The sequence below is a fragment of the Callionymus lyra genome, chromosome 14 (genome assembly GCF_982586985.1).
Source record: "Callionymus lyra chromosome 14, fCalLyr1.hap1.1, whole genome shotgun sequence".
Taxonomy (NCBI): domain Eukaryota; kingdom Metazoa; phylum Chordata; class Actinopteri; order Syngnathiformes; family Callionymidae; genus Callionymus; species Callionymus lyra.
In genome coordinates this window covers 11,539,973-11,565,440 of record NC_141831.1, presented here as the reverse complement: position 1 = coordinate 11,565,440, position 25,468 = coordinate 11,539,973, and the positions used below count along the sequence as shown (strand labels likewise).

The 25,468-nt window shown below is 33.8% G+C and overlaps 1 protein-coding gene across 1 annotated transcript; it reads right to left on the bottom strand.

Moving 5' to 3' along the window:
• Positions 1 to 307: 307 nt before the first annotated feature.
• LOC148066027 (moesin a) lies at positions 308 to 25,138 on the bottom strand. Its single transcript, XM_087806801.1, has 13 exons — positions 24,824 to 25,138; positions 14,087 to 14,170; positions 12,276 to 12,371; positions 11,349 to 11,623; positions 11,192 to 11,275; positions 9,185 to 9,331; positions 9,017 to 9,113; positions 8,788 to 8,951; positions 7,557 to 7,687; positions 7,337 to 7,497; positions 7,156 to 7,248; positions 4,385 to 4,615; positions 308 to 3,185 (listed from the first exon to the last, which is right to left on the bottom strand). The coding sequence occupies exons 1-13, from the start codon at positions 24,833 to 24,835 to the stop codon at positions 3,021 to 3,023; spliced, it is 1,740 nt and encodes a 579-aa protein (XP_087662927.1). The 5' UTR covers positions 24,836 to 25,138; the 3' UTR covers positions 308 to 3,020.
• Between the last annotated feature and the right edge of the window lie 330 nt (positions 25,139 to 25,468).

The following is a 25,468-nucleotide window of genomic DNA, read 5'->3' as shown; positions in this document are numbered from 1 at the left end:
TTATTGTTAGAATTATTAAAAACAAAACAAGTGTATTTCCAGTATTGTTCATAATAATGGAAAAATACATAAAAATGTATTAAAATTAGATTAATAAAATAAAATGCAATAAAAAAAAGTGTGCGAAATTAGATTAATGTGGGAAAATTCAATTACATTCACGATTTGGGCATCAAAAGAAAGTAAACATATTTTAAATCACTGTTAATATTTTGATTTTATATTTGTTTCAGAGGTTTTGATACATTTGTGTAGCTAATGTCGATTATAAAGTGTAACACAGTGTTCAGAAAAGACAAACACAACATTTTTTATTTTTGATCAGGCTTTTATTCACTGGTGAGAGGAAGACTTGGACGAGCAGAGAGATCTGATGGGCAAGGCACTGTCAGTCACTTCATCGTGTCAATCATGTTCCAGTCCTTTTGATACATTTCTCTTCAAAGCCCCTGATTATTGTATTTCAAAAATGGCAGCAGCTTTTTTTTTTTTTAATTTTATTCTGAAATGTTCTTGGCAAAAATGACGTGAGCAGCAGTTGTTCCTTCGTTCATGGAAATAGAAATATCGGCTGCTAGAATAGATACAAACTTCAACACTAACTTCTAGAATTCTACCGACAAAGACTCTCACGAATCCGTATTAATGGCACAAAAAGTACAGTTTATTCCTCCCGGAATCCGACTGTCACGAGGTACTAACTACTACTCTGGAACACTGTTACATCTTTTGTTCTATCATACAAAAATATCCTTAACCGGTGCTTCAGAAAGAAAAAAAAATCCAAATTACAAAAATGTCGTTAAATACATACAGTATATGAAAGAAAGTTCATGGATTAGAAATACTGCCCGTCGGTTGGTTGAACTCCAGGTCGTCCAGTGTTAATGTTTTAAGTTAAATTGCAACATTCTTGCGCTACAGAAAACATGATTTTTGCTTCTCACCGTCCAAAGCATTTTTTTTTTTAGATTCCACTGGTTCTTTTTTTTTAAGGCAAAATACAAATGTTTTTACTAACATTCTGGTCCTTGTTTGACACACACAACATTTACTTACAGTAACATTTGTTTGAGAAGGAAAGTGAAAAATCAAGTATCAGTACACGGATGATTGGAGCTCAGTAGATTTAATTCTGTGTACTTTAATTAATTTAATATCAATTATTTGAACTATAGAAGAATATAATTGCCATCAGAATATTGTATGAATTTAAACAATTTAAAACCTTTCATTATATAATGAAAAAATTTTTTTTAGCATTGAATTGTACAACTACACTGACACCTAGTGACCAACTGAAGTATTGCGTTTCCTTGAGTGGCGCTAATAAAATCCTTAAAAAAACGAACTTCTTTTTTGTATCTCGGTTAAATTCAAAATTACTTTTACGTTTTATATTACAATACATTATAAAATTATTAAATAATGTTGGGGTATTGTGTACATTTTGGAATTAGCCTGAATCATATCAAAATGAATTTAAATCTTAGTTATTTAGCTTCTTAAATAGCAATGCTAGCATGGCTAATACAGTTTACTTCAGCATTCAACTATTTTTTGTTTTATTATGGAGTACTGTGTGTATTTACGATGAATAAACGCTTCAAAGTCATTTAAGAATTTGGTTGAATCATAATAAAATATAAGACACGATATTTACCGTGAAAACATTTCACTTCCGAATTAGTCACACTAGCCTAGCCGATATCGCTAACCAACTTTAGCATTTTCCACAAATACAAAAAAAATCAATCTGACGAATGAGACATTTACATTTTTTGATGTAAATGTTTATTATTAATAGCAACTTTATAATAATAGTTAGTTTTTCCAAAATTGGCAATAAAAGTTGATATTAAAATGTGGCAAAAGTGTGAAAACGTTTAGCTGGTGTTAGCACCAGAGCTAGCTGCACTAGCTAGGCTAAGTTTGCATTTTATACAGACAAAAACAATAGAAGATAATTAATACTTTTTCTTCTTTAAAGAAGACGTATGCCGAATTTGTATTTATTGAAGAAAAATATTCCTATAACTTTTAAATAATTAAACTATGTGTAAAATAAATAAACCCAAATTAAATTTGATATTCCAATATTTAAAAAAAAAAAAAGGTTTTCAAAATTCATTATTAAATGTTGGGAGTTTTTAAACAATTCTCAAGAACAAAGAAATCATTCTTCAATATAGAAACCGTTGGATTAAATGTTTAAAAATAAAGAATTATTTAAGAGAATTCAAAGTTTAATTCAATATTCTGATGACGATGATAAACTTCCATAGAAAAATAACTAAATTCAACTTGTATCGAGTCTAAACCACTTCATTGATCGAGACCAGAATCATTTCTGAAGAGAATAAAAATAGAATCTTATGAACCGGCGAACAATTACAAAAAAAAATACTGCACGTGAGCAGTAAATGAATTCACCAGTAGGAGGAAAAAAATACTATGGTTGTGTTTCAGTCGTTATGAAAATATGGTTGTAAAATACATACAAACTTTTGTTAACCATGCGTTCACTTCGGCAAAAAAGCATAAGAAACGTGAAAAAAAGGATTTTTTTGTTGTCATCTCAGATGTTTGCACGTGTAAAGGTATTTGTCAGGAATACTTGTTGAGTATAAAGGTGACGTTAAGTTGTGCAAATGCAATATTAGTTTTGAAAGAAAAAATACCCTTTTATTCGACTCAAATACTGATGATCGTTAAGTTGAAAATCAATTTTTTTTTTCCCAGGAGCTGTGGTCACATGGTACAAAACTGCAGCTCCCGCTGATCTGCTACATCGACCCAACTAGGAATGTACTACTCAAACACAGTATGTCCCTTTTCAACCAGTGACTTGCCTAAAATTCAGAGCTAGAGGAATGAAAGGATCCAGATCAGAGTTCTGGTGCAGCCATGTTTGTGGAGCTGATTCTTTTTTTTTAGTTTTTCTTTTTTTTTTTTGGGCGGGGGATTGGAGGGGAAGAAAAAAAAAAAAAAAGCCGGAGCGAAAGCGACACTCGGCGACATCACATACATTCAAACTCGTCGATTCGCTGTTTGGTGTTCCCGGAGCGGATCTGTCGGAGGGTTTTGTACTTGTCTCGACCCGCTCGCATGTTCTCGGCGTGGATCATGTCGTTGACCGTCTTCTTGGTGTCGTCCCGGGCGTTGGCCAGCTCCGAACTCAAGGCCTGGACACGAGCAGAGCAGAGTTAGTAATGTTATACCCGAGGCTTCTGGATTTACAAGTCCCTTTATGAGTCTCCTTTTGGGTGGTTTGCTCAAAATTTAATCTGGAATCTTTATGATGTATATCAGTAGTGATGTGTTGATGAAGCTTCATGAAACAGTGTCATGTTGTTTAGAGGTCAGTAGGTGGCGCCATCAGTTTAAAAATGATGTTTCATTAGAACAGTTGTTCAAAACAAAAGGAAAATGGTGCAGAGACCGCCATCTAGTGGATTCTGACAATAATGACACTGCTTCATGAAGCTTCATCCACACATCATTATGTATCGGTGTCATCGGAATATTGTATTGTTGAAATCAACATTTTTAAACTTGTTTTTTAAGCATAATTTGATACAATAGATCCTATATTTAGAAATGTTTTTTTTATTAAATTAATTTCGTAGTATAAAGGGTTTGATTTAGTTTTTTTAACAAGTGATTTTAAAATATGAGTATATATAAAAATGAATGATTTTTTTTTAAATCAGGAATTTGATATTCTAAATCTAAAAGGTCTAAAATAAATTATCTAAATTTAATGGGTTTTTTTTCGTTGCCTTTTATATTAAATGTAAAAATGGTGGCGACAACATAATATATTGAATAAGGAAAATGTATATATTTTTTTAATTATTGGAATAAGAATATCAAACTTTGTGTAAAAAATGTTTTATATGTTTTTTATTTAAAAAAATATATAGCAATAATTTAAATTCAATATTTGGACTCGTAGTCTGTTGCCTTCAATATCAAAATGTTGTTCATTTATATATGGAAGTTAAAAGGCAACAAATTAAAGAAACATTACATTTAAAACATACTTGTAGAATTTTTGGAATTACAATATCAAACTCTGCATTCTTTTCAAACACATTTGTTATTACCTTGACCCTGATGTTTTCAAGGGTTCTATTTTCAATGTTTTAAAAACTAGATCAACTCTGCCTTTAAAAGTTGACATTTTTTGAATCCAGTTATTAAAAATAAGAATTGAATGATTAAAAAAAATACTCTGGTGACACTGATATACTCAATAAAGATAAGGAAAATTGATTATGGATGATTGACAGTTAGAAAGAACAGTTGGTAAACATAAAACCAAGAGAGCAAAAAGATTTGTAACTAGAACCCAAGGATCAGGTGTAATACTCAGACGTACCAGCAGGTGCTTCTGCAGACGCTCGTTCTTCTCGGCCTCGGTCATCCTCTCCTCCTCGCTGCGGTCCTTGTACGTGACGTCGTTGGAGAACTCGGCGCTGGCCTCGGCGCTGCTCTCGTCGTTCTCGTCGTGTTCGTTCTCCGCACTCAGAGGCTCCTGGACGTGAGTCGTCATGACTTTGTTCTTCAGCTCCTCTTTGGTCTTCTCCAGGTCCTCCTGCACCATGGTGGCCTGGAGGACACGACATGTCGGCGTCAACTCTGTGTTCGTTCACTTTACTTTCTACAGTCGCAGCTGCTCAACACACACCCTTAACTTTGAAGGTTTTTGGACTGTTGGGAGGAAACCAGAGTTCCAAGAGGAAACCCAAGTACAACAAATGATTTTGAAACTTGATGGAAGAACATGAGAAAACTAAATGGTTGGATTGAACATTTTAAATGTTTCCCATTTTAAGAATTAAATTAAGAATTAAATTGTTTGTTTTTTTAAATGATTCAATTCAATTATTTGTTCATTCAAAGGGATACTTTTCAAAATGACTGATGAATGACAGTTTTTGATATTGTGATATTGGTAATTGTGTCAATGCTGGAAAGCAACTACTTACACCTGTACTACTTATACTACTGCATTTCTGACTTACACTTGGACTACTAATTCTACTACTGCTTTTACTACTTATACTTGTACTACTAATTCTACTTTTTATACTGCTAGTTACACTTGTACTACTGCTTTTACTACTTATACTTGTACTACTAATTCTACTTTTTATACTACTAGTTACACATTTACTACTTATACTTGTACTACTAATTCTACTTTTTACACTACTAGTTACACTTGTACTACTGCTTTTACTACTTATACCTGTACTACTAATTCTACTTTTTATACTACTACTTACAGTAGTACTACCGATTTTACTACTTCCTTCTTAACTTTTTCACATCTGTCTTTTACCTTTATGCCATCATTTCAACTGTTTCCACACATTTTAACTTTGATTAATAATAAAATACTTTCAAGCATTTCAGTTTAAAAATTCTACATTCTTCTGGAAATGCAGTGTGAATTTTTTAGTTCCAAAATAAAAATGTAAATCCATATCCTTCAACAAGAAGATGTTGTTGGCTGAAAGTATGATTTTACCAACATTTAAATATTGGAATAATCAAACTCAAATGCATTTGTTTTAATAATATTACAACTTTATAAATTCAATATAAAGACAAAAAAATGGTGGAGCCATTAATATAAAAATAATTGAATTTGAAAACAAATTAAAATAAACATTTAAATACAAAAATTAACATTTGAAATTTTCTGAAAGCACTGATTTACTTTCATACAAATTTAATCCCAAAACTGCAATTCTTAAATTGACCAGAAGGGGGAATTACGATTTTTTTTTTTAGTCCTGATAACAAGAGATGTTTGAAACAGGAAATTAGATTTTTACTATGGAGTTTAAACGGATAAAGACGAGGGCAGGAAAAACTTTTATTTATGAGAAACTAAAATGTGCTTGTATGAAATATATTGAGATATAAAAAGATTTAAAATACATTCACATTAAAAACAGATACAAAAAAAACACCTTAATCCCTCTAATAAGTTTTATTTCCCTTTAAATATTTGAATTATTAAAGTGATTTTCAAAATCAAAATAGAACTACAAGACTCTGTATAATCAGCTCTGGATATTTATGTTCTAATTCAACTATTATTGTTGTACAATCCTGTGCGTGTACATTTTTGCAAGTCACTCCCTTATTGTGCAAATGTTGAAGTCCAGGAATGTGGATCTGAACGTTTGCCCACAAACCTCTCGGACCTCAGGCCGGTCAGAGAGCGAGGAAAGACCTCGACAGGATTTCCTTCCCGCGAAAAAACAAACCGCATGAGTCATACTTCCAAAAAAAAAAGGAGGGGAAGGGGATGCTGCAAATGGTTGTTACCAAAGGAGAGGCGCGGGGGGGAAAAATACTCATTCATTATTTTTTATCAGGTTTTCACATGAGAGGTTGAAATACGTGGGTTTTTGGATTTCAGAATCTTTTAGATTCTTAAAATCAAACTGTGGAAAATGTATTTTTCAAGTTTTAGGTTAAAAGAATAATTAGAACTGTTGACACCAGCTGGTGAAATTATTATTAATATATATTTGTTATCATTGTTAATTTATGGTGTATATTTCATTAGAGTGTGTATAAAATACAATTAACATAAGACTTTCCGTGTTTGTTCATTTTTGTTTTGCAATTAAACTTCTGGCCACTAGATGGCATCAGTCCTTACAATGAAATCCTGCATGATGCATGCATTGGCTGGGGACGAGAGGATACAGTCGACTCCAGCAGATTTTAAAGCTGAAGTTTGGACATATTTTGAGTTCGGAAAGCAGTTACGACTTTGTGAAAAGTCATGTGGTCTGTAAATTATACAACACCAGAGTCAAGTACTCGACAATACTACAACTATATACTTGTTACCACAGTACAGAACACCAGAGTCAAGTACTCGACAATACTACAACTATATACTTGTTACTACAGTACAGAACATCAGAGTCAAGTACTCAACAATACTACACACATATCCTTGTTCCTACAGTATCATAATACATTGTATCGTTCGTGTTCCTGCCAATACCCTAATATTATTAGCATTACATTTAGAACCTGAACAATCCCCAAAATAACTTTGTAAATTAAACATTTTTTAAAGTAATGTTTTCCAACAATATTTGCGGTAGAATATCTGACCTTCATCTGCCACTGCTCAGCTTCGTCCTCCTTCTTCTTCTTGGCGTCTTCCAGCAGAGAGATCTTGGAAGTGAGCTCCGCCAACTCTGTAGCCTGAAGCAGCAGAAAGATATATATATATATTTTTAATTGAACACATAACACGACACCGGCGTAGGTGGTACGTTCTGCTGGTACTGACCAGGTGCTCTTGGTTCTTCATCTGGTTCTGAGACTGCTGCAGAATAGCCATCTTGGCGTCCTCGGCCCCCTTAAGGTCCAGCTCAAGACGCTCGGCCTCCTCGTTGGCTCGTTGCCGCTCTCGCTCAAGCTCCAGAGCCTTCAGTGTTTGCTCCTCCAGCTCTGTAAACACACACCATGAGGTCAGACGCACAATCACAATCATCGTTGTTCGGTCGAACCTTGTTGAGCTTTTCTCGTCTGCTCCTCGATCTGCCTCAACTTCTCCATCAGTTCCTCCTTTTCCTTTTCAATTTTCTCCTTCTCCTTTTCTGCCACTTCTCTTTTCCTCTTTTCGTTCTCCAGCAGAGCCCTGAGGTGAAGATCAGAGGAAAACTTGAGTTTGTGATCGAAGTCATTGCATAGAGCGAATGTTACCAGAAGGTTATAAATATGGATATAATTTTAATAAATAATTTTAAAAAAGAAATAAAAGTTGGTGAAGCATAAATCAAATCAACCGGTAAAACGAACTAAATACAAAATGGAAAGATTAAATATATATATATAGGTTACAAATATAATTATTTCATATTAACCTATTGACATATTTACAGAAAATATATTTAAAATATATTTATTTCCTTTTAGGACCTACATTTTTGGGAGTAAAACCAAGCCATCATGAATAATAATACGAGTAGATATTTGGAAAATTGGGGAAATAATATAAATAACAAAGAAAAGATTGGGCCATACAAATTCATTTAAAATATAAAATGAATCTGTTAAATATCCATTAACTATAATTTGTTATCCATTTAAAGAATTTACATGAAAAAAATATTTTTGAAATATTTATTTGCCACGTTTCTGCGGGTAAAAGAAAACTACTATGGAAAAATGATAAAACAAGTTTATTTAAGGATGAGGAAATATATACAATAATAATAATAATTTTGAAAACATAATGTGATGAACAAATAAGTAATTTTGAGTAATTTATAATTAACTCTATTTTAAACCTATATTTAATACCTTACTTTGCCTAAATCCTTCCAAATGATGTTTTAATACATTTTTTAAATAGAATGTTTAAAAGTAAACATTTTAATTGGAAACATATATTATAATATATATTCTACAATTTTGACAATATCAGTATCAAAATATAAATTACGTAAATATTACTAATATAAAATTAATAATTGTATTTACAATTTGATTAACTTAAAATTAAACTTATAATATAATAAAAATAGACAATGGGAAATAGAATATAAATGCAATATTTTTAATCAAAACAAATAAATAACGTATTAATAATTACATTAACATCACTCATTTAATTAACAATTTGATAGCATTCAAAATGAAAAACATTAACAATTCAATTAGATGAAAATCAAATCAAAGTTTGATCGATAAACATAATAATCTTCCACCGAAGAATTACATTTGTGATGAACTCACCGCTCCATCTTCTTGTGGTTCTTCTCCTCCCGGGCCTGGGCCTTCATCTGCTGCACCTCGATGGTGTCGGGTTTGCGGCGCCGCATGTACAGCTCATGGTTTCCCATGCAGAGCGACAAGATACGCTTGTTGATGCGAAGCCTCGGAGCGTAGAAGACAAAATCCTGGAAGAAGAAAACTGAAGTTAGAAAAAGCTCTTTTCCCTCCAAGACTCTCTCTCTGTATTTACCGGCGCTTTCTTGTCGATGGGTTTGATGACAAACTTCTTGTCGTTGAAGGAAATGTTCCTGATTTCGCTCCATGGAAATCCAATTTTGGGAGTCATTCTGTGGACAGAAACAAAACTCTAGAATGGAGAAACACAAAGTTTAAAAATAAAAAAAGAAGCTTCACCCACTTGTCGTTCTGTTCATAAATATTGAGACCCAAAGCGTCGACTCCCAACCACAGCTCCGTTCCTTTCTTGTTCTTGATGTTGAAGTAGTTGACTCCATACATCTCCAGGTCTTGTGCGATCTTCAGGTACTCCATCATGGACTCCTCTCTTCGTGAATACACAAACCAGTTATTAAAGGTCCCAAAACACAGTCGGTGAGGCATTTTTGTCTATGCCTCACAATATATATATATATTTTTTTTTTCTTTGTAGTTTCTGTTCTATTGATACTGTCTGAAAGGTGTTTTGTTTTGAAAAATACTGTATTATAACATTAGTGTGAGACTCTAGACATGTGAAGACGCTCATTCCAGTCAAGTTTACTCGAAAAATAAAGATGCAAACTAGTGAAAATTAGTAAAATGTACATTTTATTTGAATTATATTTAATGTTTTTTATCCAATTGTGGCACAATAATGTAAAAATATACGTATTTTGATTGATTTATTAATGTTCTTATAATTCAGTGGGAGTCGAACTTTTAGCCATGATTGGCTGAAAATCATGTAAAAATAATTATATCACTAAAGTAATATAAATAATTACTCATTTAATTAACAATTAAATTTGCTGTAGCTCGGTACTCGTTTGGTTTGGTCTGGTGGCAATAATATGCCAACTTTTTTGATTTAAAATGCTTTAAAGTAGAAACATTTGAATTTAGAACATTTCTTTTTTTAATAATTTGAAAATGAACATTCTATGTTTGGGGAAACAAAAATGCTTAACTATATATCAAATATACTAATATTTCGATTTTTTTTATAAATTCAATTATTTAATACAAAAAAACGTTCAATGTAGAAATTACTTATATTATATTATTTATTATTATAAAATTATATTTTATTTATTATTTTAAAATAATAATTTCATACTTTAAATATTATCTAAAGATTTTGTTGGATTTTTTTAAAGTTTAAATATTCAAAATGTAAAAATTCATATTCTAATGACACTGATTTACTTCCATAGAAACACATCAACTAATAATGTTGCATGAACTACTTTGAGTCGGTTGGTTTAAAAAAACGGGTAAATCAGAAAAAAAAAGGGTCCGAACCAGACTCTAGTTCTCAAACACTATGAACTCAGCAATGGTGTTGAGAAGTCAAGACAAAAACAAGGTCAAGAGCTTCAGCTGCTGCTAAATCGTTCGCAGGAATGAAAACAAACCTTCAAGCAGGCGAAACAAATCCAAAGAAACGATAATGGATTTAAAAACAACAGTTTCCTCCGTCTAGCACCAAACGATGGTCTTACTTTTTATATCTTAAATCATTTATTTTGTGTAAAACTTGCAAATGTTTGGTTGATTTTAATTTGTGTTAATGCTGAGTATTTTTGTGTGTTGGTTTTTATTATAACTTGGATGGAAGTGAAGGACGGTAAATAACATAATTATAATTAAAACGATGAATAAATGTATAAATACATAAATAAATGTTTGAATACATAAAAAAAAGATTAATGGCTTTTTTTTATGTCTGTGGAAGGAATTACAATTTCTATTTCTATATATATATATATATATATATATATATATATATATACTCTATAGTTATTTATTTGTACATTTAATTATTGATTTATTATAGACTGACGTTCGCCTAATTGTTTTTTCATCAAATGTTAAAAATAAATTACATACAGATGAATAAAAAGGTAATGTATAAAAACATGAATAAATAAATGGAAACAAAAATCTGTTTTAATGTATAAATGTTTATATACAGAGAAATAGCAAAGTTCTTTGACAAAAATAAAATCAAAAGTGTTTTTTTATTTATTCATACATTAACTTATTATAATATGTATTTATTGTTATTCATAGGAAGTTAGCAGTATATTTTTCTTTCTTTCTAAGAAAACAAAAATAAAATGAATAAACATGTAAACAAAAAAAAAAATAGTCATCATTAGTCTTTTAAATTCACCACAAAAAAATAAAAATAAAAAAGTGTTACCTCATCATACCCTTGTGCTCCTCGTGCCACACCTGAATTCTCTCCTCCCATTGGTCCTTGCTGAGCTTGTGCTGGTCCAGAACTCTGAGACCACAGACACACAAACGTCATGATCCACAGCAGATTCAAAGCAGCATCTTTTTAGTTTTAGACTCACCTCTGAGGAAGCAGGTTTTCACTGGACAGGTATCCGGGCGTGTGGACCTCCTTGTTGTAGTCGGCGTACTTGGCCTGCACGGCGTACGAGGCCAGCAGCACGGCGGTCTCCGGGGGACAGTAGATATCGTCGTTGAGGATCCCCTCCTTCACCTGCAGGAAGAACAGACGCTGCGTGGCGTCTTGGATCAGCTCCTCCGACACGTCCTCGGGGAAGAACTTTGCTCGGAACTTGAACAGGAGAGGACTTTCCTTCCTCACGTCCTGGGCTGTGACCTGAACGCACCATTTGTGTTTAATATCTGCAGTTTTTTTTGAAGTACAGAATGTATGGAAGTATATCAGTGCCATCGTAATATTTATTATATATTTTAAATGTTGTAACTTTTAATATTTAATTGAAATGTTGATGATTATTCAAGCAGTCAATGTGTTTTTATATATCATTTAATTCAGTTATTACTATACTTTTTGGTTTATTTAAAAAAACACAAACCTTGATATTCCAAATCCAATAATTTTAATAAATTAAATATATTTAAATTGGTAGACTTTTTAAATTCACTAGAAAAAATACCAACAGAAAACGACAAAAAAGTTATTTTATCGAACTTTCAGCCAATCATGCGACAGGCAGACGGTCACATGATCACGTTCAATCTCTCTACTCTGTTTTTTTTATTGAATTCAAAAGGCTACAAATTTAAAAATATTGAATTTAGCATAAAAATATTGGAATTATTGGAATAAGAACATCAAACTCTATGTGTAAAAACACAATCTTTCATTTTGAAAATATTAGATTTTAATGATTTAATTATTTAAAAAAAACAAATCAACCTTTTACTATAGAAATAAGTGGATATAATAAAATAAATATTTTTAAAATGAATACTGTGATGGCACTGATACACTAGAAGAATCTCACCTTCTTGTTGAGCTTGAGCCACGTGGACAGACCCTTCGAGTCCTGGTACTGGAGGCCGAAATACCAAACCTCGCGCAGCCCGATGGTCTTGACGACCTTCAAGTACAACATCAAGCCATGAAAAGCGTTTATTTCCAAACCCAGCGTTGACGCTAAACTATTCCCCTCGCGACGTCTCATCTGCGGCTTTTATTTGCGAAAAGAATCGTCTCATTTCGACGCCAAACACTTTCCATGTCTTCACTGGATGAGAAGAAAAAAAAGCCACTAAGTGGGTCAAAACTCTTGCTCTTGAGCAAAAAGTCAGATGTGTTTTTGTAAGTCGAGGCGAGTGTGAGGAAGGTTCGCTCGACAGTCAACGGAAAAAATGACAACATTATAACCACAGAGGGTTTTATACCCACATCATAATATAGAGTTCTAAGTATAGTTTCAACACTAAACGCATTATTTATGATGATGGTTTGTTTTTCTGTTGCTGACCTTCAATCTTATTTATTACCACAAACCACGTAATATATGGTGATGAAGGTTTTTATAGTTATTGTATCTGCATTGAAATAATATTCACTTGAAATGCTTTTCTTAAGTGACGTTTATTATTTGTAAAATGAATATTTTTAGGCACATTTAAATTCTCAAGAAATGAAAGTACGCTAAAGTATAAGAACTAAATAAAAAATGTAAATAAATATTTTGTAAATGTGCATAAAAGTATGTATTTTTTACAAATAATCAGTACGTTAATGACATTTACTATTTGTAAAAAACGTGAAGATTAAGAATTTTAAAAACCGAACAAATATTTTGTAAATGTGCATACAAATACTTAATTTACAAATAATCTTGAGAGTAGTGGTATTCAAATGAATATTTGTATGTAAATTTAGATAATATTTGTAAGGTTCGTTTTTAATTTATAAAAACTACAGTATACTTAAGATTAAGAATTGAAAAATAAATAAAACAATCTTTGCAAATACTTATTTTAAAAATAATCTTGAGAGTAGTGGTATTTTCTATTTGTAAAAATAAATATTTATTTCATTTAAATAATGTTTGATAGATTTGTTTTCAATTCACAAGAAATGTCATTATACTGTGTGCAAACAAATACTTAGTTTACAAATAATCTTGAGAGTAATGGTATTCAAATAAATATTTGTACGTACATTTAGATAATATTTATTGGATTATTTTAATTCAATTTCACATTTGTAAAATAAATATTTGTTCACAAATTTACAAAATATTTGATTGAATTTTCTTCAAATTCCTAATCATTAGGGTTACGCATTTCACATTTTTAAAATAAATATTTGTATACAGATTTACGTACTACTGTATTTGTTTGGAATACTTTTGAATTGTTAATCTTTAGTTTAATCATGCTTCTCATTTGCAAAAGCAATATACAGTAATGCACATTTATATTGAAAAAAAAAATCAGGTTAGTAAGTAAAAATAACACTTTGTGATGTAACTTGTAAAAAAAATAATTGTCTTCACAGTTTTAGTGCCTTTCAGGAAATTTGCAAAATATTGACAAAATAAAAAAGAGATTACAAAATACTGGGATCAGACCAATATAGAATCAGCCTTTTTTCAAATGTTCACATTAGTTTAATCAGTTTTTCTTGTCGTTTAAAAAAATAATCAAGCATCATAAATATCAAACTTCAACACGAGTAGATAAAAGATGACAACAGTGTTGCTCCTCTTCTGATGTTTCTACCGAGCACATCTGACTCTAGTGTTTGATAGATGCTTCAAAGAATCACTCGTGCACTGAGGTCAAAAGGTCATCGTACCTGATCAAACAGCTGCTTCCCTGTCGTGCTGGGCTGGATGGCAAACTCCAGCTCAGCGTCCATGGTGGTCACTCTCACACTGATCTGAGGAAAGAAAGATGGAGGGATTAATGTAATTGTACTTTTCCAGTCCATTGCATTATTCTGCTTAATTTAGCAACACAACTCCTGATTTACGATGTATTTATTAAATACTTCATACCATGTGTTTAACTTGTGTTATTGTAAGTAAGGAAAGATAAACTAAACTGTAAAAATGTAAAATAAAAACACTTTTAAAGTATATTTTGTATATTTATTCAGCAGTAGTCTGCAGAAAGGTACACAAAAAATGAAACAACAACGTCAAGATCACACGTAGAAAACAGGAAATGAAAAGGGATAGAACCCGGGGTGGAAGAAGAAGTGTCAAAGTGTGTAATGAACCTTTACTCTCTGGATCCAAAAACCAGGGCAACAGACCTGAACTAAAATGCCGGTTTTGTTTGCTTCGCACTCAGTAGACGAACTAGGATTGTGAATAATCTCACGTCCTCTCGGACCTTTACACTGGTAGACACAGCCATGAGCAAGAAATCTTTAATATCATTTACAAACTGGACATTTTCGGACAAGTTTGTGCAAAAAAACTCTTTAATTTATGTATTTTTTTGTTGATATTGTGGTACCCCATAAAAGAACCCAAGGAAAACACACAAACAGCCTTTTAAAAGTTGATGACACAAAGCTAAAATACACACAGATTTTGTGCTTTACACTAAATGAATCCATAAAAACATTGCGTTTATTTTTCCTGATACAGTATCGGTACTCAACGAAACTGTATTGTGGGGTTTTTTTCTAGTAACACGCAAATATTCACGGCATTTGTTCATTTTTGTGTTGCAATTAATCCCCAGGCTGCTAAAAAAAACAATCCCATGAGATCCCTGCAATGACTGAGGATGAGAGGATACAGTCGACTACAGCAGCTTTAAGATTGTGCATTTGTTATGCTACAATAGACGATTTAATTTCTTAAAAGAAACTAAATATACATCGTTGCTCATACAGTATCACAATATATTTTATAATTGACGCTGTTCTGTATCATTTATACCTCTATTATTTTTATATTTTAACGGAAAGGAAGAATATGCTACTTAAATTTAACAAATATAAATGCAAATAGTTGTATTTTGTTTGTTTAATTTCTTCCCATCACCCTCCTATAACCACTTGAGTCTTGGTAATGACCCGTAGAACAAGATCCTGCATACAAGCAGATGTAATGGGTGGGGTCGACTGTATCCCCTCGTCCTCAGTCAACTCCTCTCATAGAGTTATCGCTTAACTAAGAGCTAATAAACTTTCATAAAGATGATAAATTACTCGACAGCAGATCCCACAAACACGCAGCTGTAATGGGCGGGGTCGACTGTATCCCCTCGTCCTCAGTCGACTCTTTTCATAGAGTTATCGCTTAACTAAGAGCTAATAAACATTCATAAAGATGATAAAATTAATCGGCAGCAGATCCCACATACAAGCAGCTGTAATGGGTGGGGTCGACTGTATCCCCTCGTCCTCAGTCAACTCCTCTCATAGAGTCGTCACTTAACTAAGAGCTAATAAACATTTATAAAGATGATAATTACTCGACAGCAGATCCCACATACAAGCAGCTGTAATGGGTGGGGTCGACTGTATCCCCTCGTCCTCAGTTAACTTCTTTCATAGAGTTGTCACTTAACTAAGAGCTAATAAATGTTCATAAAAATGATAAATTACTCGACAGCAGATCCCACATAAAAGCAGCTGTAATGGGCGGGTCGACTGTATCCCCTTGTCCTCAGTCAACTCCTCTCATAGATGTGTCGCAGCTTAACTAAGAGCTAATAAATGTTCATAAAGATGATAAATTACTCGACAGCAGATCCCACATACATGCAGCTGTAATGGGTGGGTCGACTGTATCTCTCGTCCTCAGTCAACTCCTCTCATAGATGTGTCGCTTAACTAAGAGCTAATAAACATTAATTCAAGTTGATAAAATACTTGACAGCAGATCCCACATACAAGCAGCTGTAATGGGTGGGTGGATTGTATCCCCTCGTCCTCAGTCAACTCCTCTCATTGAGTTGTCGCTTAACTAATAGATAATAAACATTAATTCAAGATAATAAATGACTCGACAGCAGAACCTAGAAATCAATCTTTTAAAACGGAAACAAGAAACTACATTACAGATTAAAGAAAAATAATTCTCAGCACCGAACAAAACCGATTAAAAACCAAAAGGAATATTTCGGTCGACAGCTTGTGGCTCGTTCTAAGAACTTATCTACAGGAAATAACCACATCCTCCTGTGGCTGCAGAACACGGAGCTCCCTCTTGAGAGTCGTCTACTTCCTGCCGTCATGCACCAAGTGACCCGTCAGCTGAGAAGCTTCAGTAACAAGGCAAGTATGTTTCACATGAAGTCGAGCGGGGGGGTCGGCAGGAGGGTGGGGTTGTGTCATCTCTAAATTTAGTCCGATGACCCTGTAGGTATTTCTTGCACTCACTGGTGGAACCAGCAGCATGTGGTGTCGGGGAATGACTGTGAAGGCTGAGGCCCCCACGCCTGCTCCCAGCAACAATGGCGAGCATTATTTGGCGCTCGTCGGCCCGATTAGAGTTGCGTTCTTTCCCATTCATGTCAGCAGAACCCCATTTGCTGCGCGGGACACTTGGCCCTGATCTCACTTCCTGTCGTCGCCCGCATTCCTTGTTCGTACTTCCATGGAAGGACATCAGTGTGGTCGACGGATTATTGATCGTTTCCGATGTCAAAACTTTGAATGATTTTTGTTTTTAATAATTGAATAAAATATTTATAATAATACAATTTAATTGTGCTTATTTAATTCAAACATTTGTATGTTTAAAGGTTGAATTAATATACTTTTATTTTTGCAGTTAAAACATTTGATTAATCTAAAAAAAAAACCTTTGACACAGTTTTTTTTCTAATTCTTAATAATAATGAAAGAATAAAAAAATCCTTAATACATTTTTTTTAATTAATAGCATTTTAAATTGAATTTAAAATTGTTGATATAATTCCTTTAAGTACTTCTGAACTCTTGGTGGTGGCACTATTATACCAAAAATGTTATACCGATTTTAAAGTAGTAGTAAGTATTGAATTTATTTCAATATTTATTATAAAAAAACAAATTTAACGTTTCAGTATAGAAATGATTGAATTCAATTATATATATATTTTTTATTTATACGAAAAAAAACTATTTCAATAAAAAATGTAAATATTTTGAATTTAAATGTTGTGAGAGGAATTGACTGAGGACAAGGGGATACATTACAGCTGCTAGTATGTGGGATCTGCTGTCGAGTAATTTATCATCTTTATGAATGTTTATTAGATCTTACACTCGATACTGTATGAGCAACGATGTATATTTAGTTCCTTTTAATAAATTAAACAATACAATATTGCGATTGTACCCATAAACTTCCATATACTTCCAGTGGTTGCAGTTTTATCATCTAGGCTGTTCTGTTACATGAGTCACACAGTTTATCCGACATGAAAAAAAGGGAACCATGTACACAACTTTCTGGATCTGCTAGGGTGTGCCCCACCCGGTCTGAACACAAAAAACACTTCACACGCTATTATTAGCCCAGAAAAACACCCGTCGCACCAGCTGCCATCATTTTATCACATCTTTTGCGGTGAGCTGTAACTAGACTGTAGACCAGTGTTCCCTTATAAGGATCTCGATTTGTTCATTTTTGTGTTCAGCAATTAAACTTTTGGACAGCACCACTGAATGACAGCAATCATTACACCCCTCCCCAGCTAAAGAAACAATGTAATCCCAAGAGATCCAGGCCAATGACTGAGGATGAGAGGATACAGTCGACTCCAGCTGCTTTTAAAGCTGATTTTTGGACATATTTTGGTTTCAAAACAAATGAAAGTAGTTACGACTTCGTCAAGAGTCACGTAGTCTGTAAATTCTGCAACACCAGAGTCAAGAACTTGGACAATACTACGAAAATACCGTTGTTAATACAGTATCGCAATATATCGTATTGTTGACCCTGTATTGTATCGACAGATTCTTGCCAATACACACCTCTAGCTGTGACTTTATTTGTGTTGTATTCAAGTACTCAGACAATACTATAAATATATCCTTGTTCCTACAGTATCAAAATATTATATCAGTATAAAAAAATAATATATTAATAATACAAGTCGAGACATTAAAAAGGAACAGTAATAGTGCTATGACAATAAAATCAGTGAAACTTGAATGAATTTGAAAACTTCACATCAAATATCTGTACATGTACAGAAGCTTTGGTCGTACTGCGTTAATAAACACAATGTTGACCCCGGTATTCATAGCAACCGGTGCAAAGCCCTGACATTAGTTCAAGCTCACGGTACATGAAGCCGCTGAAGTGACGAAATTGTTGATAAAGAGGTGTTAAGATCTCCATCTGTACCCCTGAGCCCGAGGGGAAGTCATGTGTTCATGTTAGCGACAATGTTTGTGTCTTTCAACAACAAAGACACACTGTCAGGAGGACGCAAAGGAGAGGAATCACGGAAAGACTAGAAGAAGAAAATGTTGCGCTAGTGTAGGTATGTGTGTAAAGTTATTTAAAACAAATATAAGTTCATCTTTGGTAGGTTTTCTTATGCTTAAATTGAAAAGATAATTCAGAAAATTAAGCGTATTTTTCAATATTGAAATTCTCAAATGTATTACTAAGGTAGATTTTAAAGTTCTTTTCAAGCCATTATTTCAGAGAGAATTGAAATGAAACGTAATGTCTAGTTATTAACAGCAGCCATTTTCTTTTCATCGTTCACAATGTGGGAATAAGTGGATGAAGATTAAAAGTTGGCTCAGGACCCAAACCCTGGCCCGCCAAATCCTTTTATGTGGCCCACCCTGAGTAGACTAATGTTCATATTGACTATAAAGGTACATTTAGGATAGCGACAATAAAGAGAGACTCTTTTTAAAAAGTGAAGCTGATTTCAAAGGAGAGGAATTTAGATCATTAATAGCGTGTAAGAAAATATTGATACACTTAAATATCGCAATTGTTTTTTCATGATATTGTGACGATAACAGCATATTTTGTTATTTCGACGAACATGTAAATATTATGTCCTCAGTCTCTATGTTCTCTGCAGTTAAAAAAACATTATTAAATCCGACGAGATCCTGGCGATGACTGAGGACGAGAGGATACAGTTGACTCCAGCAGCTTCTAAAACTGATGTTTAAAAATGAACAACTTTGTCAAGAGTCATGTGGTCTGTAAATTCTGCAACGTCAGAGTCAAGTACTCGACAATACTACAACTATATCCTTGATACTACAGTATCACAATATATCAAATCAGTTCCCCCTGTATCGTATCTCCAGGTTCTTGTCGCTGCACAAAACCTATTAGGGTTAAGATAGATTGAGACCAAAGAATTAAAAGAATTAATCCGACTAATACTTCCTGTTACAGACAGTTTGGTAATTAAAATGAACAGTTTTGGAAAAAAGGGTGAATCAAAAAATACAACATTTTGAAAACTATTGAAGACACTTTGAAGATCTTTTGCATGAGTAGGTTTCACTAGAAGCAAAAAAGAAGAGGGCTTTTTTGTCGGGTCGCTAATAATGGCCAATGTTTCTGGGGTGGTGGGGGTCAAAGTTTAAACAGGTTACCCTGGAAACCAAACACAGTTGTTTGTGTTTCTTTCATGCAGCACTACAACAATAGCCTTCCACTGTGAAACCACTTGCTGTGAGTGTGGACCGGGAGCCGACAAAAAAAAAGAAAGGGTCCATAAACCGATCGACACACTGTGAAGATGTTACACTGAAGGACAGGAAGTGGGAGGGATGTAATAACCTTGGTTTTTTCTCTTATCAACCAAAGTACACCCTTTCAGGAGGAGGGCCTTTTTTTATTTGGGTTTTAAGTGGGTAAGTAGGTTAAGCATATTTAAGTCAGATTGTATGATCGTAAACAGACACAACTTTTAATAGTTTTTCGCCCACATGAACAACATATTAAAGCTGGTCACAAATTACTGTTTTAATCCCCAATAAACTAACACAAATATGACCGAAAAGTACTCACGTACAGGCGTCAGACTCCTTCCAGCGTCCACATAGACGACATTAAACTATGTGTGTGAAAAACTCATTTCTTTTTCCACCACCTTCAGCCTCAATACACAGTTAATCTGCTCTGCTATGCACACTACACAGTCATTAAATCCTCTGTTAGCATACCACAGTGCCAGTCCGCTCACCCAGTCACCAGGTTTTTTCATACAAAGCCACTTCTTTTTTTTTTCATTACAACGACGGTATGTAGTGATTAACTTTTTTGGGTCATGCGTCGACGAAATAGAAATGTTTTAGCTCCAACTAGAGCCGGATTGTTCATTTAATTGTACGTAATTACAGATATATATTTGTTGATTTTACTACTTTAGTGAATGTTTGTACTTATTTAATCTGTTTACAAACATAACTGTATTTCTATACCAAGTAGAGAAGGATGTACATGTACTAAATGACCAAGAGAAGGACAATGGGTACACACTGGAGCAAAATGGCATCTTTTTAAAGGGGAAGCTGCCACTTTAAAGATTAAATAAAAACGATTCTCCAGAGGCCAAAAATCAAGAGAAGGGATTAAGATCAAATGAAAGGTTTTCGAGTCGTCTATCTGGAAATACATTCATGTGTACGATTTATCGGAGGCTTGCGGGTCGAGGGGGGAGAATGACTGGAATTGAGGAGCAGGAAGTTGCTTTTCCCACACTGCTTAAGAAAAGGGGAAGGGTTGGAGGAACAGCTGAGTTAGATCGCAAAGATCTCATTTTACCGTCTTATTTTCGGTCGACCAGCTGCTTTTTTTGGGTGAAGACTAAACAGCAAACTTTTAGAGAGGATCTTTTTGTTAGTGAGCGAGGACTCATTGGCGTTTTCTTTTCCACGTAGAATGACGTGGTTAATGGTTAGCTTCTTTTGTTGGTTGGAATACTTTGCATAGCAAGTGGCTACAACTAAAAACCACTAGCAAAAGATACTTGAGAATATCTCTTGAGAGAGTCTGGGGATCCATGTTGATACCACTCGGTTAAATTGAAATAGTTCATTTCTTTGTTGAAACTTGATTTTATTTCTTGAAATCATGATAAATCCATGAAAATTGAACATATAAGGAGTGGAAAATGACTTTTATTTAGCAATGGACATTTGGTCAGTCAGTCCATGTTTGTATCGTGGTTTATTTGTTTTATTTTACAATTTAATGTAGTTATCTTTTGGATTGAAGCCACTTTTTTGATTGAAATTTTATTTTATTGGAGAATTTTTTTGGGGAAAAGGGGTTTTTTGAATGAAGGAACTTTTTTCAAATTAATAATATATATATATATATATATATATATATATATATATATATATATATATATATATATATATATATATATATTTAATTAAAGATACTTTTTGTATTGAATAATAAGGAAAAAATCTACCTCTGAGACCAGGATTAAGTTAAACGAGGAAAAAACGTATTTCAACTTACTTTGTGTTAATATTACCAGAAAACTTAGTTACTGTTATTGAGATATAAAATAAAATGATTTTCTTTAAAAGCAAAAATGAAGGTCATACAGGGGGAAACACTATGATGTGGTGAAATAGTGAATAAAAAAAGATCATGATACAGCAAAAATGTTATTAAATTGCAAAAGGAAATGTCGTTTTTAAAATATAACCCATTTAAAACTGAGAGCTTTGATTTGTTCTTTAACAATCTCACAACTGAAAGATAGTTTTAGCCAAACGTCCGAGGAACAAATTGTAACATAAAAGTAGATACATTGTTACGCACGATTCCTCAAGAGGGACAAAAATCAATGTATGAGTATAAATGTTAAAATCACTAGCAAATTGTTTCTAATTCAATTATTATTCTCTTTAACTTCATTTAAATGTTTCTCAAATCACAGGATTGTACTTTGTGGTGCAGTGGGTTTTTTTGTTCGGTTAAAAAATGTATATACGACATTTTGATGTACATTCAATAACAAAAATAACTTGAATATACTGTATATTAGTGCCTACACATTTTTTTTTCCACACACAATTCTGGTGATAGAAAATAATATGTCGATGAAACAATGTTTACTTTTGAGAAGAAAACAAGTTAAGAAACAGAGGTTAGTTCTACAGTAAAACATGAAGTTACAAAGTCAGACTTCATTGAAAAGAGCCAGTATGGGGGGAAACAGGAAGCAGAGCAAGCTAGACCGTGATGTGAAAGTCCATATAAGGCTGCAGGCGAGGAAATAACCCGAGAGAGGAACTGATGTAAGAGCAGAAATTTTGAGTCACATCATGACTTCCTTGGTTGAAAAAATGAAGCTCTGCGTCTCAATAATAATTGCTTTTATGAAAAAAAAAAAAAAGGATGTGACAGGAATAGGGATTTTTTTATTTAAAAAAAAAATGGACGCATTTCAGAACTAACTTAAACTGGCTCGAAGCACTTGCTGAATCACAGTATCAAACTTCCTGCTTACGTCTGTGGGAGCGGCTGATCCGAGGTGGGGAAATATGTGTCGACATCTCAAAAAGAAATTACACAAAACTAAAAAAAAAAAACTTTATCAGCACCGACACACAGCTGTGACTACCTCTTTCCAGAACCATCGTCCCTGCTTACAGTTTAATATTGAAAATAAAGGAGGATTATTAGGGAGGGAAGGGGGGGGGTCTTGACTCCTAACTCTGATTCCTGTGTTTCTATCTTTGGTTCTTTTGAGTGAATATAAACCTCATTGTTCCAAACATCCACCAATCCTTTCCTGTCATCACTCACAGCTTCCCTTCTTTGACCAGATATTCCAGGCCAAGCTTCCTCTACAACAACTTTTTTTTTTTCGGGCTCAGGGACAAAATCCCCCCGAGACCGTATAGTAAACAATGACATATACGTGTCTGACGTGTCCAGATAACCATTGACGAATCATTATTGGATGAGGACAATTCAAGCCGGCCTTGAGGAAGGTGGGGGGGGGTGTTGGACGGGGTCGGAGGTTATCGCAGACTCACACACAGACAGCGGGGGCTCTGTGGACGCTCACTGTCGACCCTGAATGCATCGCAAACATTCTCCATTTTGACATTTTAACACAGGATTTTTTCTGTAAAAATGGATTATTATTGATTGATTAAGTGATACAACAACAACCTTAACCTCAATTGTTTTGTTCACATCCTAAATAAAAAGATATGATCATAAACAAAAGAAAGTATTATGAGTTTGTATCGTCACAATCTGCTTTAAATACTACATTAAATCATCGATATTTCTAATCAAAATGTGTCTTTAAATCTTCTAAACAAAAATAAAATCTTATCCGGTGTTATAAAGAAGACCGTGGCGATCAAATAAATATATGAAATGTTGTCTCAAAACAGATATGACTCAACTTTAATTATCAGGGTTGTTTGGTTTTATCTGCTCAGGCAAAAAAAAAAAGACAAACTTCAAGAACGTCTGGTGTTGGTTTAGTAACAACATGTACACATAAAGAAGCTTCTGTTAGAAAACAAACGTCATGATTCTCTCGTGGTGTACGAAGATACCAGACATGTTTTTTTTTGTTCTTTGTTAATCAGTTATCGACACAAGTCTTTATCTACTGTTGATATTACTCAGAAATAAAGCAGGTTTTAAAATGTACATTACAGGTTACCATGACTCTTATGAGCCTCTTTTGTCCTATTGTTATAATTGGATTGTTTTCATTTAAGGATCATAAAATAGTATTTTCAAGCTCTTCATAATCGCTGTTTTTGCTTTAAAAAGATTAGTTAGATTAGTTAAAGATAGTTTATTGTCGTATAAATCTGTTAGATTTAGATTCACCCCATTGTTTGAGGCTGTATGTCACTGTTATGATGCATATTTTGGGATATTTATCATTAAATGTCACATTTTAAACATCATTTCTTAGCTACAAATCAAGTACTTAGACTTATATTTATGAATTTCTGGGGGGTTTTTTGTTACCATCATGCTGTTTGAAAAGGCAGACCATGTGTGTGTGTGTCTGTGTGTGTGTGTGTTCCCTTTGTTTAAATCTACCACAAAAAAACCTGCTAGAATCCCCACGTTGCACAATAAAACCAAACAAAAGTTGTGGTTTGAAATGAAATATTTATAAAAACACGTGGGGCTCTTGTGTTAGCTCCGGCTTTAGGAGCCACAGCTGGGCCCGGTTGACAGTTCGGATCCCAGATTGAAAGGGAGGCCTTTTAGAAGGGGGGGTGGGGTGTGTGTGTGTAAGGGGGGTGACGATTAGCTCCCTAGCTATACGTTAGCTTCCCCCTAAAAAAAAACGCGTCGTTAAACATGTGGATTCCAGCGGAGGATCTTGTGGCGCCAAATTAATTCTCATTAAAACGCGATCATTTCAGCGGCGGCGCGCACGGGGACGCGCCTAACGGAAAGTGTCCCTTGTGTTGTTTAAAGAATTCAGCTTAAAAAAAACAAATGTAATATATATATTTTGTCGCTCGGTTGGTTTTAACTATATCCTACCGTCTATACGAGCGTTTTAATATATATAAAAAATATGGATAAAAGGTTTTTCGTTTTTTCGTGTTAACGTTAAAAAATGCGACGTCGCTTCTTACCGTTTTCGGCATCTTTGCGTCCTTTCTTTGTCCGCGTAACGAGGGAATATGTCGGGTGAGAAAAAAAAAGGAGGCTAGCAATGGAGTAGTGAGCGTCACCAGAAGAAAAAGTTTCTTCCCATCAGAACCTCGGCGCCAACAGCACACTTCCGGTCAGGATGAGTCCTCCGTTCGCTCGTGTCTTTTTTTCTTCTTCAACCAGCTCGTCTCGAGTCGAAGATGGAAGTGTGTGTGTTTTTTTTTCTTTGTTTCGTTGATAAAAAAAATGCAAGAGTGAGGCTGGAGTTCCTGCTAACGGTACCGTCAGACACTAACCACACCCAGGCCGGTGACAGAGCAGCGGTCAGCGGCACTGAAGAGGCTCCAGAGAAGAAGCTCCGCCCACCGTTTGCCGCATCATCGCAGCCCGAGCCTGGAGTTAGAAAAAAAGGTTTTATTTCACTTATAATTCACACAAAGGGTGGTGTTTTAATGATTATTTTGGGGGAAATAGTGCTTCCTGACAAGATGACACATGATTTATAAATTTACATGAGCTATTTTACGCAATATAATTAGTTTAAAGTTGGATATTTACCCAAAATGTGTTGATAACATTTTTCTTTGTTTAATAATTCATATTTTTACAAAATTTCCATTATTTTA

Coding starts and splice junctions, on each gene's coding strand:
- LOC148066027 (XM_087806801.1), bottom strand. Junction 8,952..9,016: donor CCATCGACAAGAAAGCGCCG/GTAAATACAGAG, acceptor TTCTTCTTCCAG/GATTTTGTCTTCTACGCTCC. Junction 7,688..8,787: donor AACCACAAGAAGATGGAGCG/GTGAGTTCATCA, acceptor TCTTCACCTCAG/GGCTCTGCTGGAGAACGAAA.